Raw genomic sequence first — 24,701 nt, 5'->3', positions numbered from 1 at the left:
TTAAGTTTGGGGGATGAAGTTCTACAATTTATAAATTAAATATTAAAGTTTGAGCCTCATAAACATTGAAAAAACAACAAATAAACTAAGTTGTAATTGTATCTAAATAAAAATATGTGACTGTTGTATAGTCACATTTGAGTTTGTAAACAAAATAAAAATATTTTTTCGAGCGCTTGGTAGAATCATGTATTTTAAAGTTTATACTTAAATTGAAATTTAGTATTTAAAGTGAAATGACATAAAATTTTAGTAGTTAAAATAAAAAATATAGAAATATGGTACCTAAAGTCAACAAACTATAATTAAATGGTAATAATTTCAAATATTATCAAAATTATTTTCATTTATTTATCCAATTAAAAACAAATATCTTAATAGTTTATAATTTATTTAATTTTTTGAAAGATGATAATTAAATGTAGACATCAAAAATAAATATTTTCGATCATCGACTTTAATATAAGTAATACATTGTTAATGGCTAAAGTTGAGGTTGAGGTAACTTTTTTTTTTGGTACAACCGTACAAGAGAATGAGGTAAAAAACGAGAAAAGAAAAATAAAAATCTCTTATCTAGTCTATTCCAAGTTTCCAACTTTTTTTTGGGGGACAATTATTCCTCTGGAACTTCGGACACTCCACTCCAAAATTCAACATTTTCCTCTTCTTCACCGCCACCCCCAAATTCAATCTCCCCCAAAACCCTTAACCCAAACCCTAATTTCTTCCCCATTCGAATTCTCTCTTTCCCACATGAAGAAAAATCCAATTCAATTGAACCCCAACTACCTCAAATCACACCAAAGAAGCCCCAAATTCTGGCTATTCCAAGACTAGATTTCCAATCTCGCATATATGGAGGCACCTAATTTACCCTCAATCCTATCCCCAACCTACTCCATGAACCACACTCTCTCTCCTCCTCCGTCCTCCGGCGACGGCGCCGATGACTTCGCCAATTGGTACGGCAACATCCAGTACCTGCTCAACATCTCCGCCATCGGTTCCTTCTTCTGCGTCTTCATCTTCTTCTTCGTCAAGCTTCGCAGCGACCACCGGCGCATGCCGGGTCCCTCTGCGCTCGTTACCAAGCTCCTCGCCGTGTGGCACGCCACTGGCCGCGAGATTGCGCGCCACTGTGGCGCCGACGCCGCGCAGTTTCTGCTGATCGAGGGCGGCAGCTGCGGCTTGCTGTTGTCCATTGCGGTGTTGGCGGTGTTGGTGATGCTTCCGTTGAACCTTTACGCCGGGAATGCTGTGCTTGGAGATCAATTCTCGAAGACGACCATAAATCACATTGAGAAAGGTTCAGCTTTACTTTGGGTGCATTTTGTTTTCGTGGTGGTTGTTGTTGTTTTGGTGCATTTTGGTATTTCTGCTATTGAGGAACGGTTAAAAATCACTAGGATTAGGGATGGGAATGGGAATTTAAGTGATCCAACTGCGAATTCCACTGCTATTTTTACTATAATGGTGCAGGGGATACCGAAAACTATAGGGAATGATAGGGATGTGTTGCAAGAGTATTTTCAGCATAGGTATCCTGGAAAGGTTTACAGAGTTATCTTGCCGATGGATTTGTGTGCATTGGATGAATTAGCCTCGGAATTGGTGAAGGTTAGGCATGAAATTTCTTGGTTGGTTGCACGAATGAACTCCCAGCTCTTGCCTGATGAGAGTGATGATGATGAATATGGAAGGGTGCCTTCAGAGGGAGTATGGGGTCGGGCTCATTATGCATGGAGAAAGGTGAAAGATTTCTGGTATCATACAATGGTTGGTTTGGGCCACACGGATGAAAGGAAGTTAGGAAAATTGCAGGAACTGAGAGCTGAATTGGAGACTGAACTGGCAGCTTACAAAGAAGGCCGTGCACTAGGCGCTGGAGTTGCGTTTGTAGTATTTAAGGATGTGTACACTGCTAACAAAGCAGTTCAAGACTTTCGACATGAGAAAAAGAGGCGGATAGGGAAGTTCTTTTCTCTCATGGAATTACGTTTACGTAGAAACCAATGGAAAGTCGAGCAAGCACCCTTGGCAACAGACATTTATTGGAATCATTTGGGATCGACAAAGCTCTCACTGAAATTGCGAAGAGTGTTTGTGAACACATGCTTACTTTTGATTCTCCTGTTCTTTAGCTCTCCTCTTGCAATTATCAGTGCTGTGAATAGTGCCGGACGGATTATAAATGCAGAAGCTATGGATAATGCCCAGATGTGGTTAGCTTGGGTGCAAAGCTCAAGCTGGCTTGGGAGCCTGGTCTTTCAGTTTTTGCCCAATGTTATTATATTTGTAAGCATGTATATAGTAATTCCATCAGCACTTTCCTATCTCTCCAAGTTTGAACGACATCTTACAGTGTCAGGGGAGCAGAGAGCCGCACTTCTTAAGATGGTTTGTTTCTTCCTGGTAAATCTCATTCTTCTTAAGGGTCTGGTTGAATCATCTTTAGAGAGTGCCATCCTACGAATGGGACGGTGCTATTTAGATGGAGAAGATTGCAAGAGGATTGAGCAATACATGAGTGCATCATTCTTGTCAAGGTCATGTCTTTCCTCTCTTGCATTTTTGATAACAAGTACTTTTCTGGGAATATCTTTTGATCTATTGGCTCCTATCCCTTGGATAAAAAGGAAGATTCAGAAATTTCGGAAGAATGACATGCTGCTGCTCGTCCCAGAACAAAGTGAAGAGTATCCATTAGAAACTCAGGAAACTGATAGTCTAGAAAGACCCTTGATTGTGGACAACTCATATGATTCTCCCAGACTGAATGGAATTGATCTTCACGGACAAGATCTTTCTGAATACCCAATCAACAGAACCTCAACAGCCCCCAAGCAGACATTCGATTTTGCACAATATTATGCGTTTAATTTGACAATATTTGCCCTGACGTTTATATATTCTTCGTTTTCTCCGCTCGTGGTGCCCGTTGGTGCTGTTTATTTTGGGTATAGGTATGTGGTTGATAAGTACAACTTTCTCTTCGTCTATAGGGTCCGAGGCTTTCCTGCTGGAAATGATGGGAAATTGATGGATACAGTATTGTGCATCATGCGTTTTTGTGTTGATTTATTCCTGCTCTCAATGCTTTTGTTCTTTTCGGTCCATGGAGACTCAACAAAGCTGCAAGCTATATTCACACTTGGGTTGTTAGTAATGTATAAAGTGTTGCCTTCCCAAAATGATAGTTATCATCCAGCTCTTTTGGAAGGCATACAAACTGTAGACAGTATTGTGGATGGACCTATTGATTATGAGGTCTATTCACAGCCCAAGTTTGATTGGGATACATATTACACGTGACTTGAGCTACTGAGACTCTTCACCAATTGTCAACTTGTAGCTTGCGCAGGGATAATTACTGTCCATATTGGCTTTTATTATGAAGAGAAGAAAACAAAAGAAAAGATATTCTCTCTGATGTTCATATGTGACTATTATAGGTGTTTATATTTTAATATTTTTTCTTTGATATTGCCAGAATTTGACAACCTAGATTTACCTTGAAGATCATCTATTGCATTATTTACCTTGAAGATCATCTATTGCATTAAAAGGCTTCTATTATAACATGCTTCAATTTGGAAGATTTTTATATTTTTGGGGTCTGATTGAAAGCAAATCAGTGTGGAACTCCAACATGATTATCAAATCTCAAAAGGTATTCTCCATGGTGTTTTTTAGTCAAAATGTTTGTAGAGTGAAAATATCACCAATTAATTTGTTGGGCGTGTACCTCCAGCGATATGGAGCAGGTAACTCCACACTCAAAGGTCAGAGTTTGAATTTAAGAGGGTGAGAACAGAGGGAGAAGTAAGAAAGGTTCATAACAGAAAACAAATTTGAGGCAAATATCTTATAATATATACAAATTGATACCTACATTCTCTTCTCAAAGTACAAAAATTGGTACAAATTAAAACTAGCAAAGAATGGTGCTTTCACTGCATGGAGTCTCTCACTTCAGAACACAATCTCAATCATCCAACAACTGGGCACACCATTTTTGAGGCTCATACCGGAGAGGCAGAACTAAAACCAAATTTATCCGAGAGCTTTGTCCGCGTAAATGGCGAAAGAAGTTCCATCTGATGAATGAATTGCACATCGTGAACCAAAGGGTTATGTGTTCTGCCTGGTGGAGAACCTGAGTAACATGTTGGTGAGCACTTGGTGCATACAATTTCCCTTCCATCAACATCCTGCATAACCATGCATATTAAACCATCAGATTACATCATAATATCATTATTATGTATGTAGTCATTCAAATTCAAAAAGCATGAATCCTAACCTTTTCACTTATCATATTCAGAATTCCACTTGTTTCATCAGAACTTTGTTGGCTGTTAACAAAAATAGAAAAAAAGAACATAATGAGCTGCATAAGTTGGTTATTACATCTTCCACCATTATTTTAATTGATGCTAGTCAACTTTTTCACTGCTTCTCTTAGCAAGAATTTTTGTGTAGGTGTACAGAAGAATGAAAACCCAGTATTATTTGTTTGTTAGAGAACAACCCAAACAGATATGTTTAAAAACAAAAAAATATAGACCTGTGCTTGTTACATCTTAGAGGCTTGAGAAATTCAGGTATGGGAGATCCGACTCGGCGAGGCTTTGGACAGAGAGGCTGGTCATTGCCTGCAAACCCAAGCTTGTCTGTCTCCGAACCTGAATCAAGAAGATTGCTTTTCACTCCTAAATGCTGCATATTTTTCTCTCTTCTGTCTTCCGTTATGACAAATGTAGAAGAAAATCAAAGTCACAAATGCTAGAAAGGAAAAGATAACTTATGACTAGCAATTGAACTGTTCCTATTTATTTATCCCTAGTTGAAATAGTAACTAATATATAGAACCTGTCAGATTATTCAAATATTAGCCACACATTTAAGAGAGAGAGAGAGAGAGAGAGAGAGAGAGAGAGAGAGAGAGATGCAAGTGAGAAATTACTGATAAGTGGAGCCACATTTGGTTGTAGACCTTGTTCAACTGTTGTTCAAGTCTTTCTACACCTAAGAGGAAGCATTTGCTTGGCCAAGAGTGGAATCAGGATGGGTCTTGGCTTCGATCTCCTAATATTTATCGATTTTCTATCTTTGTCTGCGATTTAATTATTTATTTAATTTACCAGGAGCCTACAATTTCTTTGTTGCAAGTAAGTTGCACTATCCATCTATCCCATTATTGGACCATTATTTTTCCATCTTATGATCATGAAGTGCGTGTTTTTAACATTCTCAGTCAAATATTCTCCCTTGCAATATTGTATGAATCCTCACGTTTTGCAACATGGAGACTATGTTCTGGACCCTATTGGGATCATGGTGTTTGAAGTCAAACTCTTTATTGAGTTAAACTATCACCAATTATTTACTCACCAAACAAAAAAATACCACCAATTATTTGGGTATATGCAGCAAGTCCATTGTGTTGAAAGTAGAGAGGCAAAGAAGATAGTGAGCTGTTTACATGAGCCAAAGAAGATTTGTGAGAGAACGTTAAAAACACGACTTCATCATCATAAAATGGAAAAAGAATGGTTCAATAATGTTGGACCAAATAAATGGTAGGAAAAGATGGAAAATTGAGAAATATTAGGAGATCAAGAGGCCAAGACCCATCCTAACTCCACTCTTGGCCAAACAAATGTTTCTTCTAAAGGGTCTAGAAATACTCAGAGCAGTTGAACATGGTCTACAATCAAATATGGCTCCACTTCTATGAGTAATTTCTCACTTGCATCTCTCTCTCTCTCTCTCTCTCTTAAATGTGTGGCTAACATTTAAATCGATTGACAGGTTCTGCATATTAATTACCATTTCAATGTGGATAAATAAATTGGAACAGTTCAATTGTCAGTCACAAGTTCTAAAACTTGTGACTTTTGTTTCCTTCTCCATTTTGTTAATTATAAAGGAATTAAGGCAGAAGAGAGGAAATTATGCATCATTTAGGAGTGAAAAGCAATCTTCTTGATTCGGGTTCGGAGACAGACAAGCTTGGATTTGCAGGCAATGACCAGCCTCTCTGTCCAAAGCCTCGCCGAGTTGGATCTTCCATACCTGAATTTCTCAAGCCTCTAAGATGTAACAAGCACAGGTCTATTTTTCATTTTTTGTTGTTTTGAAAATACATCCTCACCTTAATCTTTTTGTGTCCTATGTTCTTTAACAAACAAATAATACTGGGTTTTCATTCTTCTGTACACATACAGAAGAAAATTTGCAAAGAGAAACATTAAAAGTTAATTAGCACCAAATAAAATCATGGTGGAAGATGTAATTACCAACAATAAACAATAAAAGTTTATTGTTTTTTTCTTCTTTTGTAATCTGCAGCCAACATAATTATGATGAAAGAAGTGGAATTCTGAATATGATCAATGAAAAGGTTAGGATGCATGCTTTTTGAAATTGCATGACTTCATATAATATGATAGATATTAATATATATATGATGTAATCTAATGGATTAAGATGTGTGGTTAAGCAGGATACTGATACAAGGGAATATGTATGCACCAAGTGCTCACCAACATGTTACTCAGGTTCTCCACCAGGAAGAACACATAACCCTTGGGTTCATGATGTGCAATTCATTCATCAGATGGAACGTAATTCGCCATTTACGTGGACAAAGTTTTCGGATAAATTTGGTTGTACCTCTGTCCAAAATGGTGTCCCAACTTGTTGGAAGAATGAGATTATGTCATGAAGTACCATTAATTTTTCAGGGCTTTCTTGGTAGTGTCAGTTTGTATAAACTTGTATTTTTAAGTTTAGTTTTGAGTATCGATTTGTATATATTATGAGAGATGTATAATCACCTCAATTTTGTCTTGTATGCTATGAAATATTTTTCTTTTGTTTCTAAGCTCTTTTGCCCTTTGATATGCAGCTGTTCTTAGTCTATCTCCCTCAATTCTCATTCTCTTAACCTCATGTTCCCAAATCGTCATAAGCACCCTGAGTTTTATGCATTTGGGCAATTTTGTTTTTAAAATTTTTGGGATTTTGGATATGATTTGATTTAATTCAAGGCTAATATGATAAACAAAATACAAGAGATAAAAAAGAGACAACATATTTAAAGGTTGGATTCACTTCAAGTTGACTCAAATCCAAGACGCTGATGAAATCTCGTTGTCCCTTTTAAATGAACGGTGTATTAGTTTTACAATCGTGTTAAATCTAGTCCCTCTACATTGTTTATTTGATTGTTCTTAACACATACGATTATATGTTCATTTCAATGCACATTCTTGTTGATTCTATGTGATCAACTTAACTATATCCTTATTATGCATAACAAAGGGAAAAGAAAACACATAATCTATATTATTAGTAAGAGAATTCATTAAAAAGAAAAAAAACACATAATTTAGTTAAAATAAGAAACTATTTGCCATAAAATTCCTTGTACTTTTTCAAAAGACTGTAAATAATAACAGGTGTATTGATTATATCACATGACAGTATACCAGTTATATAGAATAATTTTCCTCCAAAAGAGTGTAAATAGTACTGAGCTATAATATTTTTCTTGAGAAACACTATCCACTTTATCTAATTTACCTTCTCCAATGATCTTCTCTTTTAAATTTATTATTTTCATTTCGTAGTGTAAATTAATCATCAAAACCATTTATTTTTTAAATAATTCTATGAAAATCATTTTTGTAAAAAATTAAAAAAAGTGAAATCATTTGGTTATATAATTAAAATAAAATAAACAGACAATTTTGGTAACAGTTTGATTTACTATTTGTTTATTTGATAACGATTATATAATTAAATAATTTTCAATTTAATAGATAATTCTGATTATAAAAATAGACCGATGATATGGAAAAGGTGAAGAAAGTAAATTAAAAAAAGTAGATATCATTACTCATTTTTATTTTAGAAGAGAAATGGTAATATATACAATTTTTATAAATAACTAAATGAAAGCTAAAAAAGCGGTGCCGTTTATATGAAAGTTCAAAAACTACGTCTGGTCAAAATTTGGTGTCCGAGTTCTAACTTCTTCAACTGTCAATTAAATCAGAGCGGGACCCACTCTGCAACTCTCTCACTCACTCCACACTCTCTTCCCTTCTTCGCCTTCCAAGATCATCATCTTCATCATCTTTCGATCATCGTCTCCCAATGCAAATCTTTCTAGGGTTTCTACTCAGATTCCCCAATCGCAGAAATTGAAAATACAAAACACAAGAAACAGAGAAATGCTTACTACTCTTCGTAAGCTCGTCGTCGACCTCCTCGTCTTTCTCTCGATCTTGGGCAGCCTCCAGAGCTGCCATGGCCGCATCTTCAGCTTCAAGATGCACCACCGCTTCTCCGACCCCGTCAAGAAGTGGTCCCAGGCCGCCTTCTCCGTCGCCTCCCACAGCCTGCCGGAGAAGGGAAGCTTCGAGTACTACGCCGAATTGGCCGACCGCGATCGCTTTCTCCGCGGCCGCAAGCTAGCCGAGAGCAACAGCCCGCTCGCTTTCTCCGATGGCAACTCCACCTTTCGGATCAGCTCATTGGGATTGTATGTTTCTTTGTGTTACAAAGATTCATTCTTTTTAATTATTAAAATTCTAGAATTGGAGTTTAGTTGGGAATTTAATTTAATTTCTAATTTTTTAATGCTTTTGGACATTTGTATAGTCTGCATTACACGACAGTGCAATTGGGTACGCCGGGAATGAAGTTTATGGTGGCGCTTGATACGGGGAGTGACTTATTTTGGGTGCCTTGTGAGGGCACAACTTATGCTTCTGTATGTACTCTTTATCACCTCCTATCAGTTTTGGAACTTTTTCTTTTCTTGGGTTGGAAGTATTATTGATGAGAATGTCATTTGAATTTGGGTCTTTCTTGTTTGCTTTTATGCATACTTGTTTCAGTTTTACCAAGAAAATGTAACCTGTATTTGGGTCTGTCACACAAATATCATACTATCAGTCCAGTTTTCAGGATGTTTTCCTTGTTTGTAGAGGTTCTATATATCCTCTTTTATTGCTGTGCATTTTTTAAGTGAAAACTGTGATCCGATCTGATCGTCTTATTGGAGCAACTGATTCAAGACTAATCAAATAATTAGCGAGTGGAAACTCTAAGTTAAGCAGATTATGTTAAACTGGTTTGACTGGAGGAAAAGTGTAGCTGCATTATGCAACTTTCCTATTCAAAAAAAGGGTGGACAGTTAAGAATGGCACTCAAGATCTTGCTATCTTGTTGGTTGTGAGGGACAAGAATGGTGATATCAATTTTCTACTGTGTTCATGTATGATTGTTCTGCTTTTGACACTTTAGTCATTAGATATAATTTACTGTGACAGGATTTTGAGCTTAGCAAATATGATCCTAAAGGGTCATCAACAAGCAAAAGCGTCAGTTGCAACAACAGTTTGTGTGCACATCGTAATAGATGTGAGGAAACGTTCAACAATTGCCCTTACATGGTCTCTTATGTCTCAGCTGAAACATCTACTTCAGGGATATTGGTAGAGGATGTTCTTCACTTAACAACAGAAAATACTCATCGAGAACTTGTTGAGGCATACATTACCTTTGGGTGAGTTCTCTATCATTATAAGTTTTGGAATTTTGTCCTTTTCTTTTAAATTCTCATATATGTAGCTGAAATGCACTGTGATTTGTGCAGTTGTGGACAGGTGCAAAGTGGTTCATTCCTGGATGTTGCAGCTCCGAATGGTTTGCTTGGGCTTGGTATGGAGAAGATATCTGTTCCTAGCATTTTATCCCGAGAAGGCTTTACAGCTGATTCTTTTTCCATGTGTTTTGGACATGATGGAATTGGGAGAATCAATTTTGGTGATAAGGGGAGTCCTGACCAGGAAGAGACCCCATTTAATTTAAACCCGTCACAGTAAGTGGTAACTTTTCAGTTACTTAATGGTGCTTATTCTTGAGATTAGAATGATATATTTTTCCTGAAAGGAGGTTTTAACGTTGTTTTTATCTGTCATATGTTGCGATGCATGCTACAGTCCAACCTATAACATCACTGTAACTCAAATTCGAGTGGGGACAGATCTTATGGACGTTGACTTAACAGCTCTTTTTGATTCTGGGACATCTTTCACATATTTGGTTGACCCAACTTACACAAGGCTTTCAGAGAGCGTAAGTACTTAAGTGTTGAAATTAATTTTACTGAGCAGTTTGACAACGCACATATTAGTCTCTTGGACAAAAGAACATCAGTATACATATATATAGCTCAATAATCAATCTTTATGACTTTTGCAGTTCAATTCACAGGCGCAAGATAAGCGTCGTCCACCTGACTCAAGGATCCCATTTGAATTTTGTTATGACATGAGGTTTCATTTTTACTTTTTTGTCTGTATTTATTTTTTTTTCTAACTATAGCTCAAAAATTTCTTTCTTCTCTTCATAAAAGGAATTCTTTGTTTCAATGTGCAGCCCTGATGAAAATGCTAGTTTGATACCTAGTCTCAGTTTAACCATGAATGGTGGAAGCCAGTTTGCAGTCTATGATCTAATCATTGTTATCTCCACTAAGGCAATGTTTTGCTCTTAATTGTTTTCGTCCAGTTTTATTTGTTGTTTAGCTAAGAATCGCGGTAAATATCTTCCTTTGCTAATGATTTGCAGAATGAGCTGGTATATTGCCTGGCTGTTGTCAAGAGTGCAGAATTAAATATAATTGGACGTAAGTCTTTTGCACTGCATTTGATTTGAATTCACAGTTAAGTGGGTGTGAGTGCTATTTTCAATTCTGAAGTAACCAATTGGGATTCATGGTTAGGATTTCTTTTACCTTAAATTTCGCTACCCATTACTCAGTATATTTGGCTCTTTTGTTGCCTGGTACTCCATAACGATAGACCAAGTAGGCTTTAATAACGAATTATGAAACAGCTACTGGGACTTCTTTGTCTTGGATCAATAGTCCGCTTTAATTTAGACATGCTAGTTACATTGCATTTATTTTACTGTGATTTGTTGGCTTATGCTTCAGTCATTGATCTCTTTACAGAAAACTTTATGACTGGCTACCAAGTTGTATTTGACCGAGAGAAATTCGTTTTGGGCTGGAAGAAGTTTGACTGTAGGTGTTATTCTATTTAATGCACGCACCTTTTCTCCATGCCTTTATGTATGACCTTATTGCATGACCAAATTTTTGGCCCCAAATGCAGGTTACAACGTCGAGGATCATACTAACTTACCTTTTAAACCAGCCTCTACAAATACACCTCCTGCTGTTGCTGTTGGACTAGGTAACTCTTCTACTCCAGAACCAACGAAAAAGACCAGGAATAGTCAGACTTCAGTTGCATCTATGCCTTACTGTAGCCATACCTCACTTCTGACTTGCTTTCGATTTCTCGTCCTTCTTTTTCTATTACTGTAGCTATTATACGGCCATCTTTTTTTCTGGTCAGTTGCAGTTCCGTAGGGTATAAGAATCTAGATCTTCCTTTTGTCACGTTTTAATGTAAATCCTCTCTAATTAGTCCCAGTTTACACCATAGTTGGGGGAATCTTGCAATACCTCTATTCCTCAGATAATGGCCTGCCATATTTTTTTGCTCCTTGCTGTGTATAAATCTCACACCCTCCACATGAAATGCCATTGTATTATGTGTCTTTTCAATTCCCCCCATATTGTTTAGCCTTTCATCATCTAGCATAGGCATTTCTACATTATTGTTGTAATTGAAAATTATACAAAGAGATTTTGAATTTGAATAGAAAATAGACAATCACACTACATGTGTTTCAGTCACGTCGTAATGTCTAAAAGATAATCTCTTCTGGTATCCTCAGAAATTAGTGTATTTGATACGTATTAGATGCATATGGATGTTAATTGTTACAATAAACACAAACAATTGGGCCCAAAATTGTTATGACCCTTAGAACTGAAGACATCTGCCCAAAATAGTTGCTGGTTTCTAATAATTAGGCCCCCAAAGTAAGGGAACCTGCTAGAAGTTCAGTTGGGCCTTTCGATTGCACCTAGGATTCAGTTTTTAGTTTTAGTTTTGGTGTATATATTTTTTCGTTTCAAATAGAGGGGACAATAAAAATTACGAGGATAATTAGATTCTAGTGATACGACGACTTGAAAGCCCTCCCCTCTATGTATTTTTTATGTCCATCATGCAGAAGACTCATCTCTAGTCTTCTTATTTTTTTGGTCAATCATGCACTAGTGGGTCTTAAAAAGCTCTATTTAATGCCAAGTTACCAACCATCATCACAAGTTCACAACTCACAAGAGGAACTTGAGCTGTTGTCGGAATCTTCTTGTTCGTGGAAGCTTGTGCAATTAAACTAACTTCCAATTGCCATGACAAAGTAAGAGAAGGCTTGACACTAACAAAAAAAGAAAAACTAAATGGACAAAACTGGTTGAGTGTCCAAATTAAGTAGGAGAGATATTGGTGGTAATAGAATGAGTCAGATGTCTCCATCTTATACATCTTAGACAAAAAAGAAATGATAACTATTTAACTTCCTTTTTGTTTTGGTTGAGCTGTCAATGGAAGAAGATGAAACTAAAAGTTCTCTAGATCAAAATAAAAAAGGATGGTGAAAGGGTCTAAACTGTACTGTGGTGCTTTAGGCTCAGGCTCATCTTATACCTTGATTTAAAGCTTTAAAAGGGTATTTTTTCTGAACAGAAGTCTGCAATGCCACTTTTCCTACTTCTCCTCTTGACTTTGAATGGTGTGAATTGTGAAAATATTATTGACTTTGTCCCCCGTCTTTCATGGCACTCATGCTGTGGTAAAACCTACCACCGTGTAACGTGTTGGTTGACAGTGATTCATCTACGGATCTACCTGTTTATAAAGATAATTTTTCATTATTAGTTTTTTTTAAATATTCATATTTTTATTGAATTGTAATAATGATAATATATTATATTATAAATTTCAACAAAAAAATTAAAATGAATAAAGGGTAAGTAGAGAGAGTGATAATAATAAAATATGGTGATGGTGGTTTAATATAAAATTAGTAACAATTTTGAAAGTCAATGTCAATGACAAATTTTCTTTTCTTTTTCTTTTTCTTTTTGGGGTCTGAAAATGTCAAAATGATAAATTTGTATAGTGCAAAAATCAATACTCAAAATTTTCTGTCTATGGTGGGGCTTTAAAGTGTTACATTTTTAGGGTCATTCCTGAATAATATAGATCATGGAATAAAGAAGCAAGGTCCACTTCATTCATTGAAGTAGGAGTTAAGTGAAGGTAGGTTACGGTTCAATGTAGTGCACGTGTCTTAACAAGTGGCCTGATCTGGCGCGTGGTTTAGCTTAAGCTTTCAATAATTGACTTCAAAGTCAATGTCTTTTTCTGCTCTTTAAGACTTTACCAACCTCAGTGGCAAAAAAAAAAAAAAAAAAAAAAAAAAAAAAGACTTTACCAACTGCCTACAAAATCTTCTTACTCTCTCATAGAGTCAGTCAATCATACCTTCTCATTCACATCCTCCAATTAAAATGCTATTGCTTGCGTGTCCCTGCACTTTCACATTATTTGCTTCTGGGTTAACCTCTCGTGTAGTCTTTCCCTTATGGCCTTATTCTTTGCCTCATAAATATTAGGCTTATTCGCTAATTTGTCCCTTTAAATTAATTTATTTTCTCACTTTGCCCTCTTCAAGTTAAATCTTTTCACTTTACCCTCAAATTTTACAAATGACTTCTTCCATCAATTTCATTCATTAGTTCGTTAAAAAAAATTGACGTAACATCTACATGACCATTTTGGTTATTTATTAGACTAAAAAGGTGAGTGGGACTGACAACTCGCCAAATGGACACTATGTCAGAGAGAAGAAAAAAACAAAGTAATAAAAAATTAAAAACAAACTAAAAGAAAAAAAAAAAAAAAAAAAAAAGGAGCAGAGAAAGAGAGATGGGTCGCCTGAGGTGTTGGGGTTGGCCATTGGAGAGGGTATGAGGTAGGAGGGGAGGGTGGTGGCTACATTGGTGGCGGGTGGGGTATGGATTTTGGGTCTTTTTTTTTTATGTGTTTGTTTAGTTTTTTAGTTTTTTGTTTAATTAATTTTTTTTGTGATTTTTTTTATTTACTTTAATAATAATTTTTTATTACCTTTTTTGTCCACATGAGATTTTATATAACTAAAAAAGGGTCTTACATGTGCCATGTCAACGCTTTTAACGGAAAAATGGATGGAGTTGAACGGAAATAATCTAATGAGAATCATTTGTAAAATTTAGAGAATAAAGTAAGAAGATTTAACTTTAAGGGGGCAGAATGAAAAAAAAAATAGTTTTAAGGGACAAATTAGCGAATAAACCTAAATATTTTTGACTAATAACTGGTTGATAAAATTATATCTTACAATCCACTCATTCATTATACTATCTTATAATCACTCGTTTATTACTTGTATTCCTTTTTTATCCATATGTGCAAATATCAAGTGTTAGATGAATTCTACAACATTTTGATCTAAAAGTACAAAATAGAAGTATTTATAATATGTCAAAGTACTCAATGACTTGAATTCAAGTGATAAAAGAAGAATGAGATAATATGTTAGAATTATAATAAGTATATAGCTCAATTTTCTCCAATGTAATTATAAAATTTTGGAATTCGAGTTTTTTCCTATTCTAATCTCAATTTAATAAAAGTTTTTAAATTTAACTCAAGTAGTGACGGGGGAGTGAGATAACGGGGGTTATGATTAGAAAATTTAGAATACATCAAGATGGATTTTCTCCAATATAACCAAAAAATTATGAATTTGATAAAATAAAAAAGAAAAAGGAAATGGATAGTTAAAGCATTTTTCAAGTTTGAAAAATCATTCCAAGATGAGAATATGTGAAAACAATGGAGGGTAGTGGGACCCAGCTACCCGCGATTTCGTCTCACAGTGACCAAACTTAACCACCAGCTTCTTTCTCTGTCTTTCTCAACGGCGACTTGGGCGTGGAAACGCGTACCGCCCCTCCAATCCCCTTAATCCTTATAAACACACCATTCACATTCGCTCTCTCTCTCTCTCTCTCTCTCTCTCTCTCATGCCTCCAATTCAATCCATCAAAACCTGAGTCTCTGATAAACTAAACCCACAGCCATGGCCTGGAGTACTACCCACTCTTCCACTCCCATACTTCTCTCACTACTATTTTTCATATTGGGTTGGGCCTCTCGGACCTGTTCCGGGTTCGGCACATTCGGGTTCGACATCCACCACCGCTTCTCGGATCCCGTCGCCGGAATTCTCGGCCTCGATGAACTCCCGGACAAGGGCAGCGTCGGATATTACGCTGGCATGGCCTACAGAGACCGCTTCATTCGCGGTCGTCACCTCGCCACCGCCGACTATCAAACGACGCCGCTTACCTTTATTTATGGGAACATCACTTATCGGATACCAGCATTCGGACAGTACGACTCTTCTCACCTCTCAGTTCATATTATATATATACACATATTTGTTTTTTGACAATCATGTATTTTTTTTTTTTTGGCTAGTGAATTACTGAACTTGATGATCTTTTATTGCTTGAGTCGTCTTGTGGTCCACACTTTCTGCATCGTTTTTCAAAAACTAAATAAGTTGTTGGCTTTTCGTATCTTTCTCGAAAACGGATTTTTTGTTTTCATTTTTAATATTTGTAGATGAAATAAGGAAGAAAATTTTTGAAAATTGTTTTTGAATAGACTACCAGACGCCTCCTTTCATTTTCGAATTGTATCGAAATAGATAGCTAGACCCTTTAAAAAAATTGCCATGGAATGATGTTTTTTTTTTGTTGGGTTTGTTGTTTGAATTTCAGTTTGCATTATGCGAATGTTTCTGTGGGGACACCAAGTACATCATATCTTGTGGCCTTAGACACGGGCAGTGATTTGCTCTGGTTGCCATGCGATTGTACCAGTTGCGTACATAGCTTAAAGTTCTCAGATGGATCTGTAAGTGAATTCAATTACTCTGTCTTTTTTCTTGAATCTTATGTAAAGTTAAATTCTTGCCTTGTTATTACTTCAATTAGACTTCTGGGTTATGCTGGCTTTCATCCCATTCATGCTCAAAAGCTATGATCTGATTATTTTCATTAGTTTGTGTTTTTTTTTTTTCTCCAAGACTTGGATGACTTTAAAGGATGAGATATGTCATTATTTGTTTTGTGAAATGTGAACTAAAATAAGTTTGAAAAACTCTCAATTCATGCCAGTAGCATTGTCCTTATCTGTGTTGAATGAATCAACTACTGGCATACATTTTAGGATGAGAGTTTCTAGATAATGAAGGAATGTGAAGGTACTTAAAACTTTCAAATGAGCAACAAAAAAGCATTTTTTTTCTCAGAAAGCTTCAGGTTGCATCTTACTGTTATTTTTCAAAATTGTCCTTTTTTCTCTCAAAATATACTAGAAAATTACAGAGTTGCATCTTGCGGTTCTAAAACTATCTACCAGGAAGAGACATATTTTTAGAAGAATGGTCTAGCATTTCCAGTGTATTTGGGCTCTGATGGTTATTCATTTCATTGACAATTACTACTTGAATTCTTCTTCAACCAGATACTAGAATTTGATATCTACAGCCCTAATACGTCAACAACAGGCAAAAAGATTCCTTGCAACAGCACCTTCTGTGAACACCGCTGCTCTTCAGCAAGTCGTGATTGCCCTTACAATATTCAGTATCTGTCCAACAACACTTCATCTTCTGGGATCTTGGTAGAGGACGTTTTGCACTTAACTACTGATGATGCTCAACAAAAAGATGTTGATGCACGAATTCCTTTTGGGTAGGTAGTTTTTTCATTGCTATATATAGCGTAATTATTTGAAATCTAGCTTGTGGTGTTGCTATTGAGTATGCTGTTAGTACTTGTGATGTTAATGTGGTACTCTGCTGCAGTTGTGGTAAGGAGCAGACTGGCATATTTTTGGAGGGTGCAGCACCCAACGGTCTATTAGGGCTTGGTATGGATGGTGTGTCCATTCCTAGCACTTTAGCAAGATTAGGGATTGCTTCAAATTCTTTTTCCATGTGTTTCGGGGTTGACGGAGTTGGGAGAATCAGATTTGGTGATAATGGAAGCTCAGGCCAAACAGAAACGCCATTCAATATTAGAGAATCATAGTAAGTGGTCTAATTGAACATGCATATGCTGATGACATGTTTACTTAGTATAGAAAGTAGATTGCTTTCGTCTTTAATATCATGCAAGTTGTACTAATCTTCCCCTGTCAAACTTGTTACCAGTCCAACTTACAACATTACTATTACTCAAATAGTCATTGGAAAAAGTGTTACTGATATTGAATTCAATGCAATTTTTGACTCCGGTACCTCGTTTACATACCTAAATGATCCAGCTTACACACAGATTACTGAGAGTGTAAGTAGTTTAAATTCTGTGTTTCTTAATATTATCTTGATTCTTGAGTTTTTGCTTTATCAAACGAGTTTTTATACTTTTCATTTTTCATTTTTCAGTTCAACGCCATGGTCAAAGATACGCGGAGTTTGAATAATTCCGATCTCCCTTTTGAATATTGCTATGATACAAGGTAATTTCTATCACAAGTTGAACTTTGCTTGCCATTTTCTTTTCCAAATCCTCAGGCACTGACTTAATTTTATGTTCAGTCCAAATCTGACTGTGACTTTGACAATGAAAGGTGGAAAGCAGTATGATCTCATTGATCCACTAGTAGCTGTTTCGGTAAGGTTACACTTTTAGCATTTCTGTTTCCTGCTTCTGCATCATGTCGTGCTGAACTTTACTATTCTGATCCCCAGGATGGAAAAACAGTGTATTATTGTCTGGGTGTTGTCAGAAGTGGAGATGTAAATATCATTGGACGTAAGTATCTCTTTGTAACTCTGATTTTTGTAAATATTATTGTCTATCTTGCAAAAAATTTCATGCTCCAGTGTCATTTTTGGAATTCTGATTTTTGTCCATTAGTGCTCCGTATATTATCTGCAGTTAGTAGTTAGCATTTTCGTCTTTGTTGATTGATTGAATGCATGATGTCTATGAAGATCATGCAATAATTGATTTCAGAATTGGATTACAGAACCTTATAAATGTATTGTCAAGTAGCAGGGGACTGTTCCAGGTTGCTTTTTTCCTTTTTCATGTATCCCAAATCGTGCATATGTTAATTCAAAGAAACAAAAAACCTCAATTGAGATATTGCCTTAATGAAAATCCAACACCCTTGAGTAAATATTTTAAAGACAAGTTTTAGAGTTGACTCACACCGCCTTAACCCTCACTGACAGTCAAATGTATTTGTTCATTTGGCATTAACTGCTGCTTACAATGTTGATTTGTTGTTCTTCATGCAGAAAACTTCATGACGGGTTATCGTGTAATTTTTGACCGCGAGAAGATGGTATTGGGTTGGAAGGAATCCAATTGTGAGTCTAATTCTACCATTTTGTATGAAATTTCGACAAACTTTTTCTTCATGATCTTTTTCAGTGACAATAGTGGCATGTTTCTTTCAGGTTCCAATGATGAGGAAACGACGACTCTTCCTATCAGCCCATCTAAACCCCCAGCCACATCCCCCGCTGTTGGTGTCAATCCAGAAGCCACAGCAGGGGGTAGCAACAATTCTCATATACCACCACCCCCACCAACACCAAAAAATCATTCCCCCAAATTGAACTCTTTTACTTGTGCATTCATCATGGTTATTTTTGCATTCTTTGCCATTGTTTGATTATTCTTTTGGGTGGTGAGGTTTTCTCAACCCTGTACCATATGTATTGATAGGCGTAGTTTCAGGTACAACACAGGAAATTGGAAGTTGTTGACTTCTTATTTTTGGATACTATTGATATCGATGTTGACACGGGGTTGTATATATGCTTTTGGTTGTGAGAAAAGAGAATAAATATTGTTTTTGATTTACACGTTTTTATTTAATGGAAAACTTTTGTCGATCCTTTATTATGCTGCTATGGGATTATTCAATATGGTGTATCATTCTTGAAGGGGAAAACCTATATGTTTGTTCAATACCTTGGGATTACAGTGATCAAGTTATACATAACAAATGGGTTAAAAGATAGGTACTAGCAACCTCATGTTCAAACTCGTTAGCATTTAAACTACAAGCACAACAATTATGATATTAGTAGCAAAAGGACTAGGGAAGAGAAGGCATAGTTCATATCATTTTCATAAATTTTGCATCTGTTGCTCTTTCACTCTAGTTACACTGACAAAATTTCCTTTAAAATTGAATTAACAGGAGCTACAAATAAAATTAAAAGGAAGAAAAAACCCACATGCAATCTTATATCTAATAGCAATGGAATGATTACCAAACCTGACATCTACCAGAAGAATCAAAGAAATTACAAGAGAACACCAACATCATTTTTTAAGTTTTTAACCTCCCTAATTATCAGTAATTCGACCAACAGCATATTAATTATCAGGACTTGACCCGAGCAGACATGCTTACTGCTTCCACAACTCAAGATTTCTCTTCGCATGGTTTCGGGGGACAAGGAAGGAGATCTCCTCTTAATTTTAATCTTCATTTCATTTTCTTTGAACTTTGGTCCTTTTCTTAACTGGTTGAACCAAGGTTGGGGCCTCCTGCTTATCTTTCTTTTCCTTTATACCTCTGGACTGAAAGTTTTCTTCTTTCTTTGACATCTTATCATCAAAGGGCTTGGCCTTCATCTTAAGTGACTTAATTAATGACGATTTCTCTACCTTTGACGGTAAACCATTAAATTTTTCTTTCCTTTGTACCACTTCTTCTTGCTCACCACCCTTTTGCTGTCTCAGTGCTGCCTGCCGAGCATAAGCTGCACTCCTGCAACACCAAACCACAAATTTTTATCACCAACAGTTACAACCAAAAAATGAAATAACACATATTAGTGCAACTATTGGAGCCATATTTTTCAAGTTTGGAAACAAAGAAAAAGATTGATTAGTAAAGGCTTTCAAAATTTGAACAATCAAGATCAATTTATTAAAAGATCTATATATACTAGAAACAATTGGTTTGTCATAATAATCAGTAACAACTCAAGGGAGATACCTTTTGAACTGTGGAGCTGTTGGATCCAGAGCAAAGAGAGGTGAGGTGAAGAGGCCTGAAAACCGTGGATCATTGTAATCAGCAGTTGGTATTTTGTCCTCTTCTAGAACTTCTTTACCCTTCTTTCCCTTGGCCTTTTTACGTTTCAAATTGTAGCCCTTAAGACCTGTATCTTCTCCCTTGTCATCAGCAAGTAATAACTCAAGCTCGTGTCTGCTTGCTTCTGCTTCCCTATCCATATCTTGGTGCTGCTTCTCTTCCTTGTTACTTTTACCTTTAGACTCCTTTTTACTTTTTTTGACTGAAGGCTCTTCAATAAAGAAATCATCTGGTTCTTCTATTGCCTCTTGATCAGTATCAATACTCTCATCCTCTGATGAATCTTTAGATCTATTTTTCCTAGCCTTCTTTTTCTCCCGTCTTTTCCTGAGATAGGCCTCCCAAACTGTTTCTGATTCCTTATCCCTCTTTTCTAGAATGCTCTTGCTTATATCCTCTAAGCCAGTATTGAAAGTGATCTCCATATCCTGGCCATCCTCTTCACCATCTCCATCTGAAGCGTCTCCATCTCCAGACTGGATTAAAGCACGGTACATATCTTGTTTTTTACTCTTTTTATCAGACTTATCTTCTGCGGCATCATCATTCTCAGCCTCATCACTTTCACTCTCATCAGAAGCCAAAAACTCCTTCAGTTCCAACTCAGAAAGCTACAAGTAAACCAATATCATATCAGCTAAAATCAGAAAGTACAGCTGTACAGGAACAGAAAACTGTTTTTATAAATTTGGAGCTGATAGTTTTTCAGTTGCTCTTTCCATCATCCTTTCGATTCCTATTTCTTATTCAGATCAATGTAACAGAATGTCTATTCAGATAAGTGTAGCATAAAGTTTAATCAGGTCATTAAGGAATAGATTAGAATGTATGGAGGACAGATGAACTCCATAAAAAATTACATAAATTGTAAGTATTTATAACCATTTCAGATAAAATCTACTGACCTGATCAGCAGTGAATTTCCGCTTCAAGGTCTTTACACGTCCCGGGTCATCCTCATCCCAAGAAATATCAATTTTACTCTGCTGCAGAGCTTGAGTTTGGAAATCCAAACCCACATAGTTTGCAGGTACCTGAGAAAGCCAAAGACCGCTGTGTTATACGAGAAAATTTAACTCATTTCCTTTTTGTTTTTAAGAAAAAAACAACAATAATAATCATTCAGGTTCCATAAAGAAGCATGACGCGCCATCATTTGTGCATATTAAACTATTGCCAAACTCTCTATAAATTCATCAGTGAATGATTCAAACATATACCTCTGTTGCAATGTCACGGGGTGGGTGTTTAAATTCCATTGAATCAGGGATAAACCTTAAATCAAGATTATTTGACGATCTTTCAAACTCCACTCCATCACAATTTTTATAAAGGTAATCTGCTGTGGCAATTGAGTCACATTCCACTACAGCATAGTAGTACCTGGGGAAAAAGATATATCGGCAACAGAGAAATAAACATATAATTTAGAAAGAAAAACTAAACAAGAAAACTAAAATAACCACAACTAATCACCTTAGCCTGCTTTTCTCATAAGCACGCAATTTCTGAGCATCAATCTCATCATCACCATCATCCTCTTCTTCATCATCTTTCTCATCTTCATCATCAAATAGGCCAACAGGACCATGAACTTCTTCCTCTGTCATACGTTGAAGTCCAAACTCAGATGGGTAGACAGCCACAGACTTAATTTCTCCACCTTTTGGAAGAAATGACCTCAACACCACATACAAATCAACAGCCTACACGAAACACAAAGGAACTCTCAGTTGCCAGTAAATCCCTATAAAGAAGGAAGCTTGTAGACAAATTAACAACACTGAACTCAAAAAACTCTCATTCAAACAACTCAATACAAGGTAATGTAGTCCAAAATTTACTATCTTTTTTTATATGGCAATTCATTTACTCCTCATTTCTTTGAAAAATTAAAATGTCTCAGTAAAGACAACACAATCTCCAACCCAAATACCCAATGACACAAAATAAATAAATTTCCATGCTTTTTTTCAATGTGTCACTTAATTAAATATATAGTTAATATAATGCTAAGCTTAAAAATACATACCTTAACATACCTCCAATCCAAGTTAACAACAGCAAGCCTGTGAGTTTCCTTCTCAATTTCTGGTATATTTTCCTCCTGTCCAACCAATAATCCAGTAATTAACAACTTACGACATCTTCTAATTCATTTTTCTCCCAAATTACAATTAATTCAAGCTTATTAATAATAATAATAATAATAATAATAAGTTAATAACAATACCTGTATTCCAGGCACACCATCCTCAAAAACCACCTCATCTTCATCTTCATCTGTGTCAGTATCCGTGGTCGTCTCCGATTCACCACCTTCCACGTCATCCTCCGATTCAACAACAGCCACGTCATCCTCCAATTCACCACCAACCACGTCATCCTCCGATTCACCACTGTCCACGTCATCCTCCTCCGATTCCTCCAATTCCTCTCCACCAAGCTCCCCCAATCCTTCTTCATTCTCACTCTCCTCACTCTTACTCTCTTCCTCTAACTCTTTGGAATCGACATCGACTTTATCTTCGTCCTCCTCGATTCGATAGTAACTGCGCAGCTTATTGTCCTGGTCGGGCTTCTTCGGCTTGCCTCGCTTGTCTAACGGAACCGACGACGAACCGAACTGCTTGTCCGAGAACATGCGGTTGAACCGCGAGTCGATCGCGACCTTCGCCTTGTGCTTCGGAACATTCTGGAACCTCGGGTCCCAGTGCGCCGACGAAAACCGTTCGTCGGTGATGATGTTCTTGCTTTTCTTGTTCTTCTTCGACCCCATGGTGTGTGGTTTGTTGACTTGTTGGGGCAGTTGAAGGTGAGGCGTTTTCAGCGGGGGAGCGAGATTTCAGTGGCGGTGTTAGGGCTTAAGTTCTTCCTCCTAGGGTTTAAAAAAAAAAAAAAATTATGGACATAATTACACCAGACATTTGCTGAGCCCAATATCATACAAGCCCAACTTGAAGTATTGATCTAACTGGGCTAGCCCAGATTGATTTAATTTGCGGGCTTTAGTGGATCCCAGCCCAGTTGAGAATTGTGGTTCTTGAATGATCTCTCAAAATTCATATTAAATTTGATGTACTTGCACATGCAGAGAGATCATCCGGCTTTACAAGTTAAGTGTGAGATCAGCAAGTCAAGTCATCAATTAAAATATAATTAGACAATAAAAAATATAGTAGTAGTGAATTTTAAATAAATCAAAATGTTAAGTATTAAATTAAAAAAATTGAAACTATAAAGTATAAGTTGTGAAATGTTAATTGTAATTTACTTTCATAAATTTGAGGATTCTAAATATACCCCCACCAAATTCTTATTTACTTGTTGTGAGGGTTCTCCTTGTGTCTACATACATAATGATGATGATGATAAAATGATGCGAAAGCAGGTTGACTCCTATTATGGACCTTGTAGATTTCATCCCATAATTTTCCCTTCTAATCAAAAAGATAGATTTGACTTTTATAACTGTCTAATAATTGAGATATATGCGCTTCTTTCATGAGTAATGAGAACACATATTCATTGTATCTGTAAATTTTCATGATCAGAATATACCCTACAATTTTCATCATGTTTTTCTTTCAGCCTTTAGTCTCACACTCTCACTCTCACTCTCACATTTCCTGATTTCATTGCTTGTGAAGAGACTCCACAATGTCAATCTTGTCAAAGTGAAGAGACTCCACAATGTCAATCTTGTCAAAGTATATGATCTGTAAAGTATATGAACTGTAAAGTGTTGCAGACATCTTTATTGCTTGATTGTCTCTTTCCACGGTTCCACCTAATCAAAAAAGCCTTCACCTTTGTTTCCTTTCAACTATTTAGACCCATAGGGCCATAAAGGATAATTTCTTTTTTGCCTTTTCCTTTTTCTTTTTTAAGTTTCTCTTTTTTCCATTTCTATTAGTCAATGGTCGATTATATTTCAGATTTAAGATATGCCTGCAAGTCTGCTACTGCAAAATCACAGAGTGCCAGTTTATTGCTACTATTATATTTTATAGAAGCGTGTGACTGAATCCACCAATGACCAAACCTGCAGATAGATAAGCTAACTAATTCGGATGGTAAAATAATTCGATCAAGTTTGGGAGAAGTTGGTGGGATTTCTACTGACCTCTACTAGTTCAATATAGCGTCTACTTCCAATCCCAAATGGTAATATAGTCCAACCTGAACAAATCTTTGACTCCAATACTTGTTTATACAGAATAGAATATCCTTAAATGCTGCAATCAAATTCATGCAGAACTTGAGTCACTAACACTAGTTTTAAGATTTGTGTGAAATTATTGGTCATTATAATTCATTGACTACTAGTTAGGTTAGCTAAGTCACCTAAAATATGCTGAATATGACCTATGACCACATGAAAACAAAGGGTTGGGACATGGTTGTTGGGGTGACTGAAATTAGTTAATTATGTCTCAAACAGGACAAGCTCACGTACTATTAACAAACATGAATTTGATATAACCATCACTCACTATAACTAATAA

The 24,701-nt window shown here is 36.3% G+C and overlaps 6 protein-coding genes across 6 annotated transcripts; 4 read left to right on the top strand and 2 right to left on the bottom strand.

The window, feature by feature from the left end:
• Nucleotides 1–620: 620 nt before the first annotated feature.
• LOC147284863 (early-responsive to dehydration stress protein (ERD4)) lies at nucleotides 621–3,446 on the top strand. The gene has a single exon (XM_086244139.1). It carries the CDS (start codon nucleotides 859–861, stop codon nucleotides 3,313–3,315), a length of 2,457 nt encoding a protein of 818 aa, XP_086100265.1. The 5' UTR covers nucleotides 621–858; the 3' UTR covers nucleotides 3,316–3,446.
• Nucleotides 3,447–4,025: 579 nt separating this feature from the next.
• On the bottom strand, nucleotides 4,026–4,728 carry LOC147284862 (uncharacterized). The gene is made up of 3 exons (XM_086245862.1): nucleotides 4,571–4,728; nucleotides 4,307–4,358; nucleotides 4,026–4,214 (listed from the first exon to the last, which is right to left on the bottom strand). Exons 1-3 carry the CDS (start codon nucleotides 4,726–4,728, stop codon nucleotides 4,026–4,028), a joined length of 399 nt encoding a protein of 132 aa, XP_086101988.1.
• A 1,232-nt stretch (nucleotides 4,729–5,960) lies between these two features.
• LOC147284861 (uncharacterized) lies at nucleotides 5,961–6,808 on the top strand. Its single transcript, XM_086245485.1, has 3 exons — nucleotides 5,961–6,118; nucleotides 6,358–6,409; nucleotides 6,512–6,808. The coding sequence occupies exons 1-3, from the start codon at nucleotides 5,961–5,963 to the stop codon at nucleotides 6,731–6,733; spliced, it is 432 nt and encodes a 143-aa protein (XP_086101611.1). The 3' UTR covers nucleotides 6,734–6,808.
• A 1,234-nt stretch (nucleotides 6,809–8,042) lies between these two features.
• On the top strand, nucleotides 8,043–11,663 carry LOC147284860 (Eukaryotic aspartyl protease family protein). Its single transcript, XM_086243031.1, has 10 exons — nucleotides 8,043–8,557; nucleotides 8,677–8,788; nucleotides 9,352–9,587; nucleotides 9,678–9,902; nucleotides 10,024–10,159; nucleotides 10,286–10,359; nucleotides 10,463–10,562; nucleotides 10,655–10,712; nucleotides 11,040–11,111; nucleotides 11,203–11,663. The coding sequence occupies exons 1-10, from the start codon at nucleotides 8,247–8,249 to the stop codon at nucleotides 11,415–11,417; spliced, it is 1,539 nt and encodes a 512-aa protein (XP_086099157.1). The 5' UTR covers nucleotides 8,043–8,246; the 3' UTR covers nucleotides 11,418–11,663.
• A 3,357-nt stretch (nucleotides 11,664–15,020) lies between these two features.
• LOC147284859 (aspartyl protease family protein 1-like) lies at nucleotides 15,021–18,944 on the top strand. Its single transcript, XM_086243030.1, has 10 exons — nucleotides 15,021–15,447; nucleotides 15,840–15,975; nucleotides 16,588–16,817; nucleotides 16,931–17,155; nucleotides 17,279–17,414; nucleotides 17,513–17,586; nucleotides 17,666–17,741; nucleotides 17,819–17,882; nucleotides 18,374–18,445; nucleotides 18,536–18,944. The coding sequence occupies exons 1-10, from the start codon at nucleotides 15,134–15,136 to the stop codon at nucleotides 18,751–18,753; spliced, it is 1,545 nt and encodes a 514-aa protein (XP_086099156.1). The 5' UTR covers nucleotides 15,021–15,133; the 3' UTR covers nucleotides 18,754–18,944.
• Nucleotides 18,945–19,185: 241 nt separating this feature from the next.
• On the bottom strand, nucleotides 19,186–23,054 carry LOC147284858 (pre-rRNA-processing ESF1-like protein). Its single transcript, XM_086243029.1, has 7 exons — nucleotides 22,427–23,054; nucleotides 22,226–22,300; nucleotides 21,670–21,899; nucleotides 21,414–21,576; nucleotides 21,099–21,227; nucleotides 20,095–20,804; nucleotides 19,186–19,863 (listed from the first exon to the last, which is right to left on the bottom strand). The coding sequence occupies exons 1-7, from the start codon at nucleotides 22,970–22,972 to the stop codon at nucleotides 19,584–19,586; spliced, it is 2,133 nt and encodes a 710-aa protein (XP_086099155.1). The 5' UTR covers nucleotides 22,973–23,054; the 3' UTR covers nucleotides 19,186–19,583.
• Between the last annotated feature and the right edge of the window lie 1,647 nt (nucleotides 23,055–24,701).

Source organism: Dryas octopetala, chromosome 5 (genome assembly GCF_963921425.1).
Source record: "Dryas octopetala chromosome 5, drDryOcto1.1, whole genome shotgun sequence".
NCBI lineage: Eukaryota > Viridiplantae > Streptophyta > Magnoliopsida > Rosales > Rosaceae > Dryas > Dryas octopetala.
This window is presented reverse-complemented; position numbering and strand designations above follow the sequence as displayed.

Bases quoted from the DNA above. Each gene is read 5' to 3' on its own strand.
- LOC147284862 (XM_086245862.1), bottom strand. From the start codon at position 4,728: ATGCAGCATTTAGGAGTGAAAAGCAATCTTCTTGATTCAGGTTCGGAG. The intron at 4,359-4,570 runs GTCTATATTTTT...TTTTGTTAACAG, and splicing joins CTAAGATGTAACAAGCACAG to CCAACAAAGTTCTGATGAAA. The intron at 4,215-4,306 runs GTTAGGATTCAT...ATGGTTATGCAG, and splicing joins TGAATATGATAAGTGAAAAG to GATGTTGATGGAAGGGAAAT.
- LOC147284861 (XM_086245485.1), top strand. From the start codon at position 5,961: ATGCATCATTTAGGAGTGAAAAGCAATCTTCTTGATTCGGGTTCGGAG. The intron at 6,119-6,357 runs GTCTATTTTTCA...TGTAATCTGCAG, and splicing joins CTAAGATGTAACAAGCACAG to CCAACATAATTATGATGAAA. The intron at 6,410-6,511 runs GTTAGGATGCAT...GTGGTTAAGCAG, and splicing joins TGAATATGATCAATGAAAAG to GATACTGATACAAGGGAATA.
- LOC147284863 (XM_086244139.1), top strand. From the start codon at position 859: ATGGAGGCACCTAATTTACCCTCAATCCTATCCCCAACCTACTCCATG.
- LOC147284858 (XM_086243029.1), bottom strand. From the start codon at position 22,972: ATGGGGTCGAAGAAGAACAAGAAAAGCAAGAACATCATCACCGACGAA. The intron at 21,900-22,225 runs GTATGTATTTTT...TGTTTCGTGTAG, and splicing joins TGGATTGGAGGTATGTTAAG to GCTGTTGATTTGTATGTGGT. The intron at 21,228-21,413 runs GTATATGTTTGA...TGGCTTTCTCAG, and splicing joins CCCGTGACATTGCAACAGAG to GTACCTGCAAACTATGTGGG.
- LOC147284860 (XM_086243031.1), top strand. From the start codon at position 8,247: ATGCTTACTACTCTTCGTAAGCTCGTCGTCGACCTCCTCGTCTTTCTC. The intron at 8,558-8,676 runs GTATGTTTCTTT...ACATTTGTATAG, and splicing joins CGGATCAGCTCATTGGGATT to TCTGCATTACACGACAGTGC. The intron at 11,112-11,202 runs GTAGGTGTTATT...CCCCAAATGCAG, and splicing joins GGGCTGGAAGAAGTTTGACT to GTTACAACGTCGAGGATCAT.
- LOC147284859 (XM_086243030.1), top strand. From the start codon at position 15,134: ATGGCCTGGAGTACTACCCACTCTTCCACTCCCATACTTCTCTCACTA. The intron at 15,976-16,587 runs GTAAGTGAATTC...TTCTTCAACCAG, and splicing joins TAAAGTTCTCAGATGGATCT to ATACTAGAATTTGATATCTA. The intron at 17,883-18,373 runs GTAAGTATCTCT...TTCTTCATGCAG, and splicing joins AGATGTAAATATCATTGGAC to AAAACTTCATGACGGGTTAT.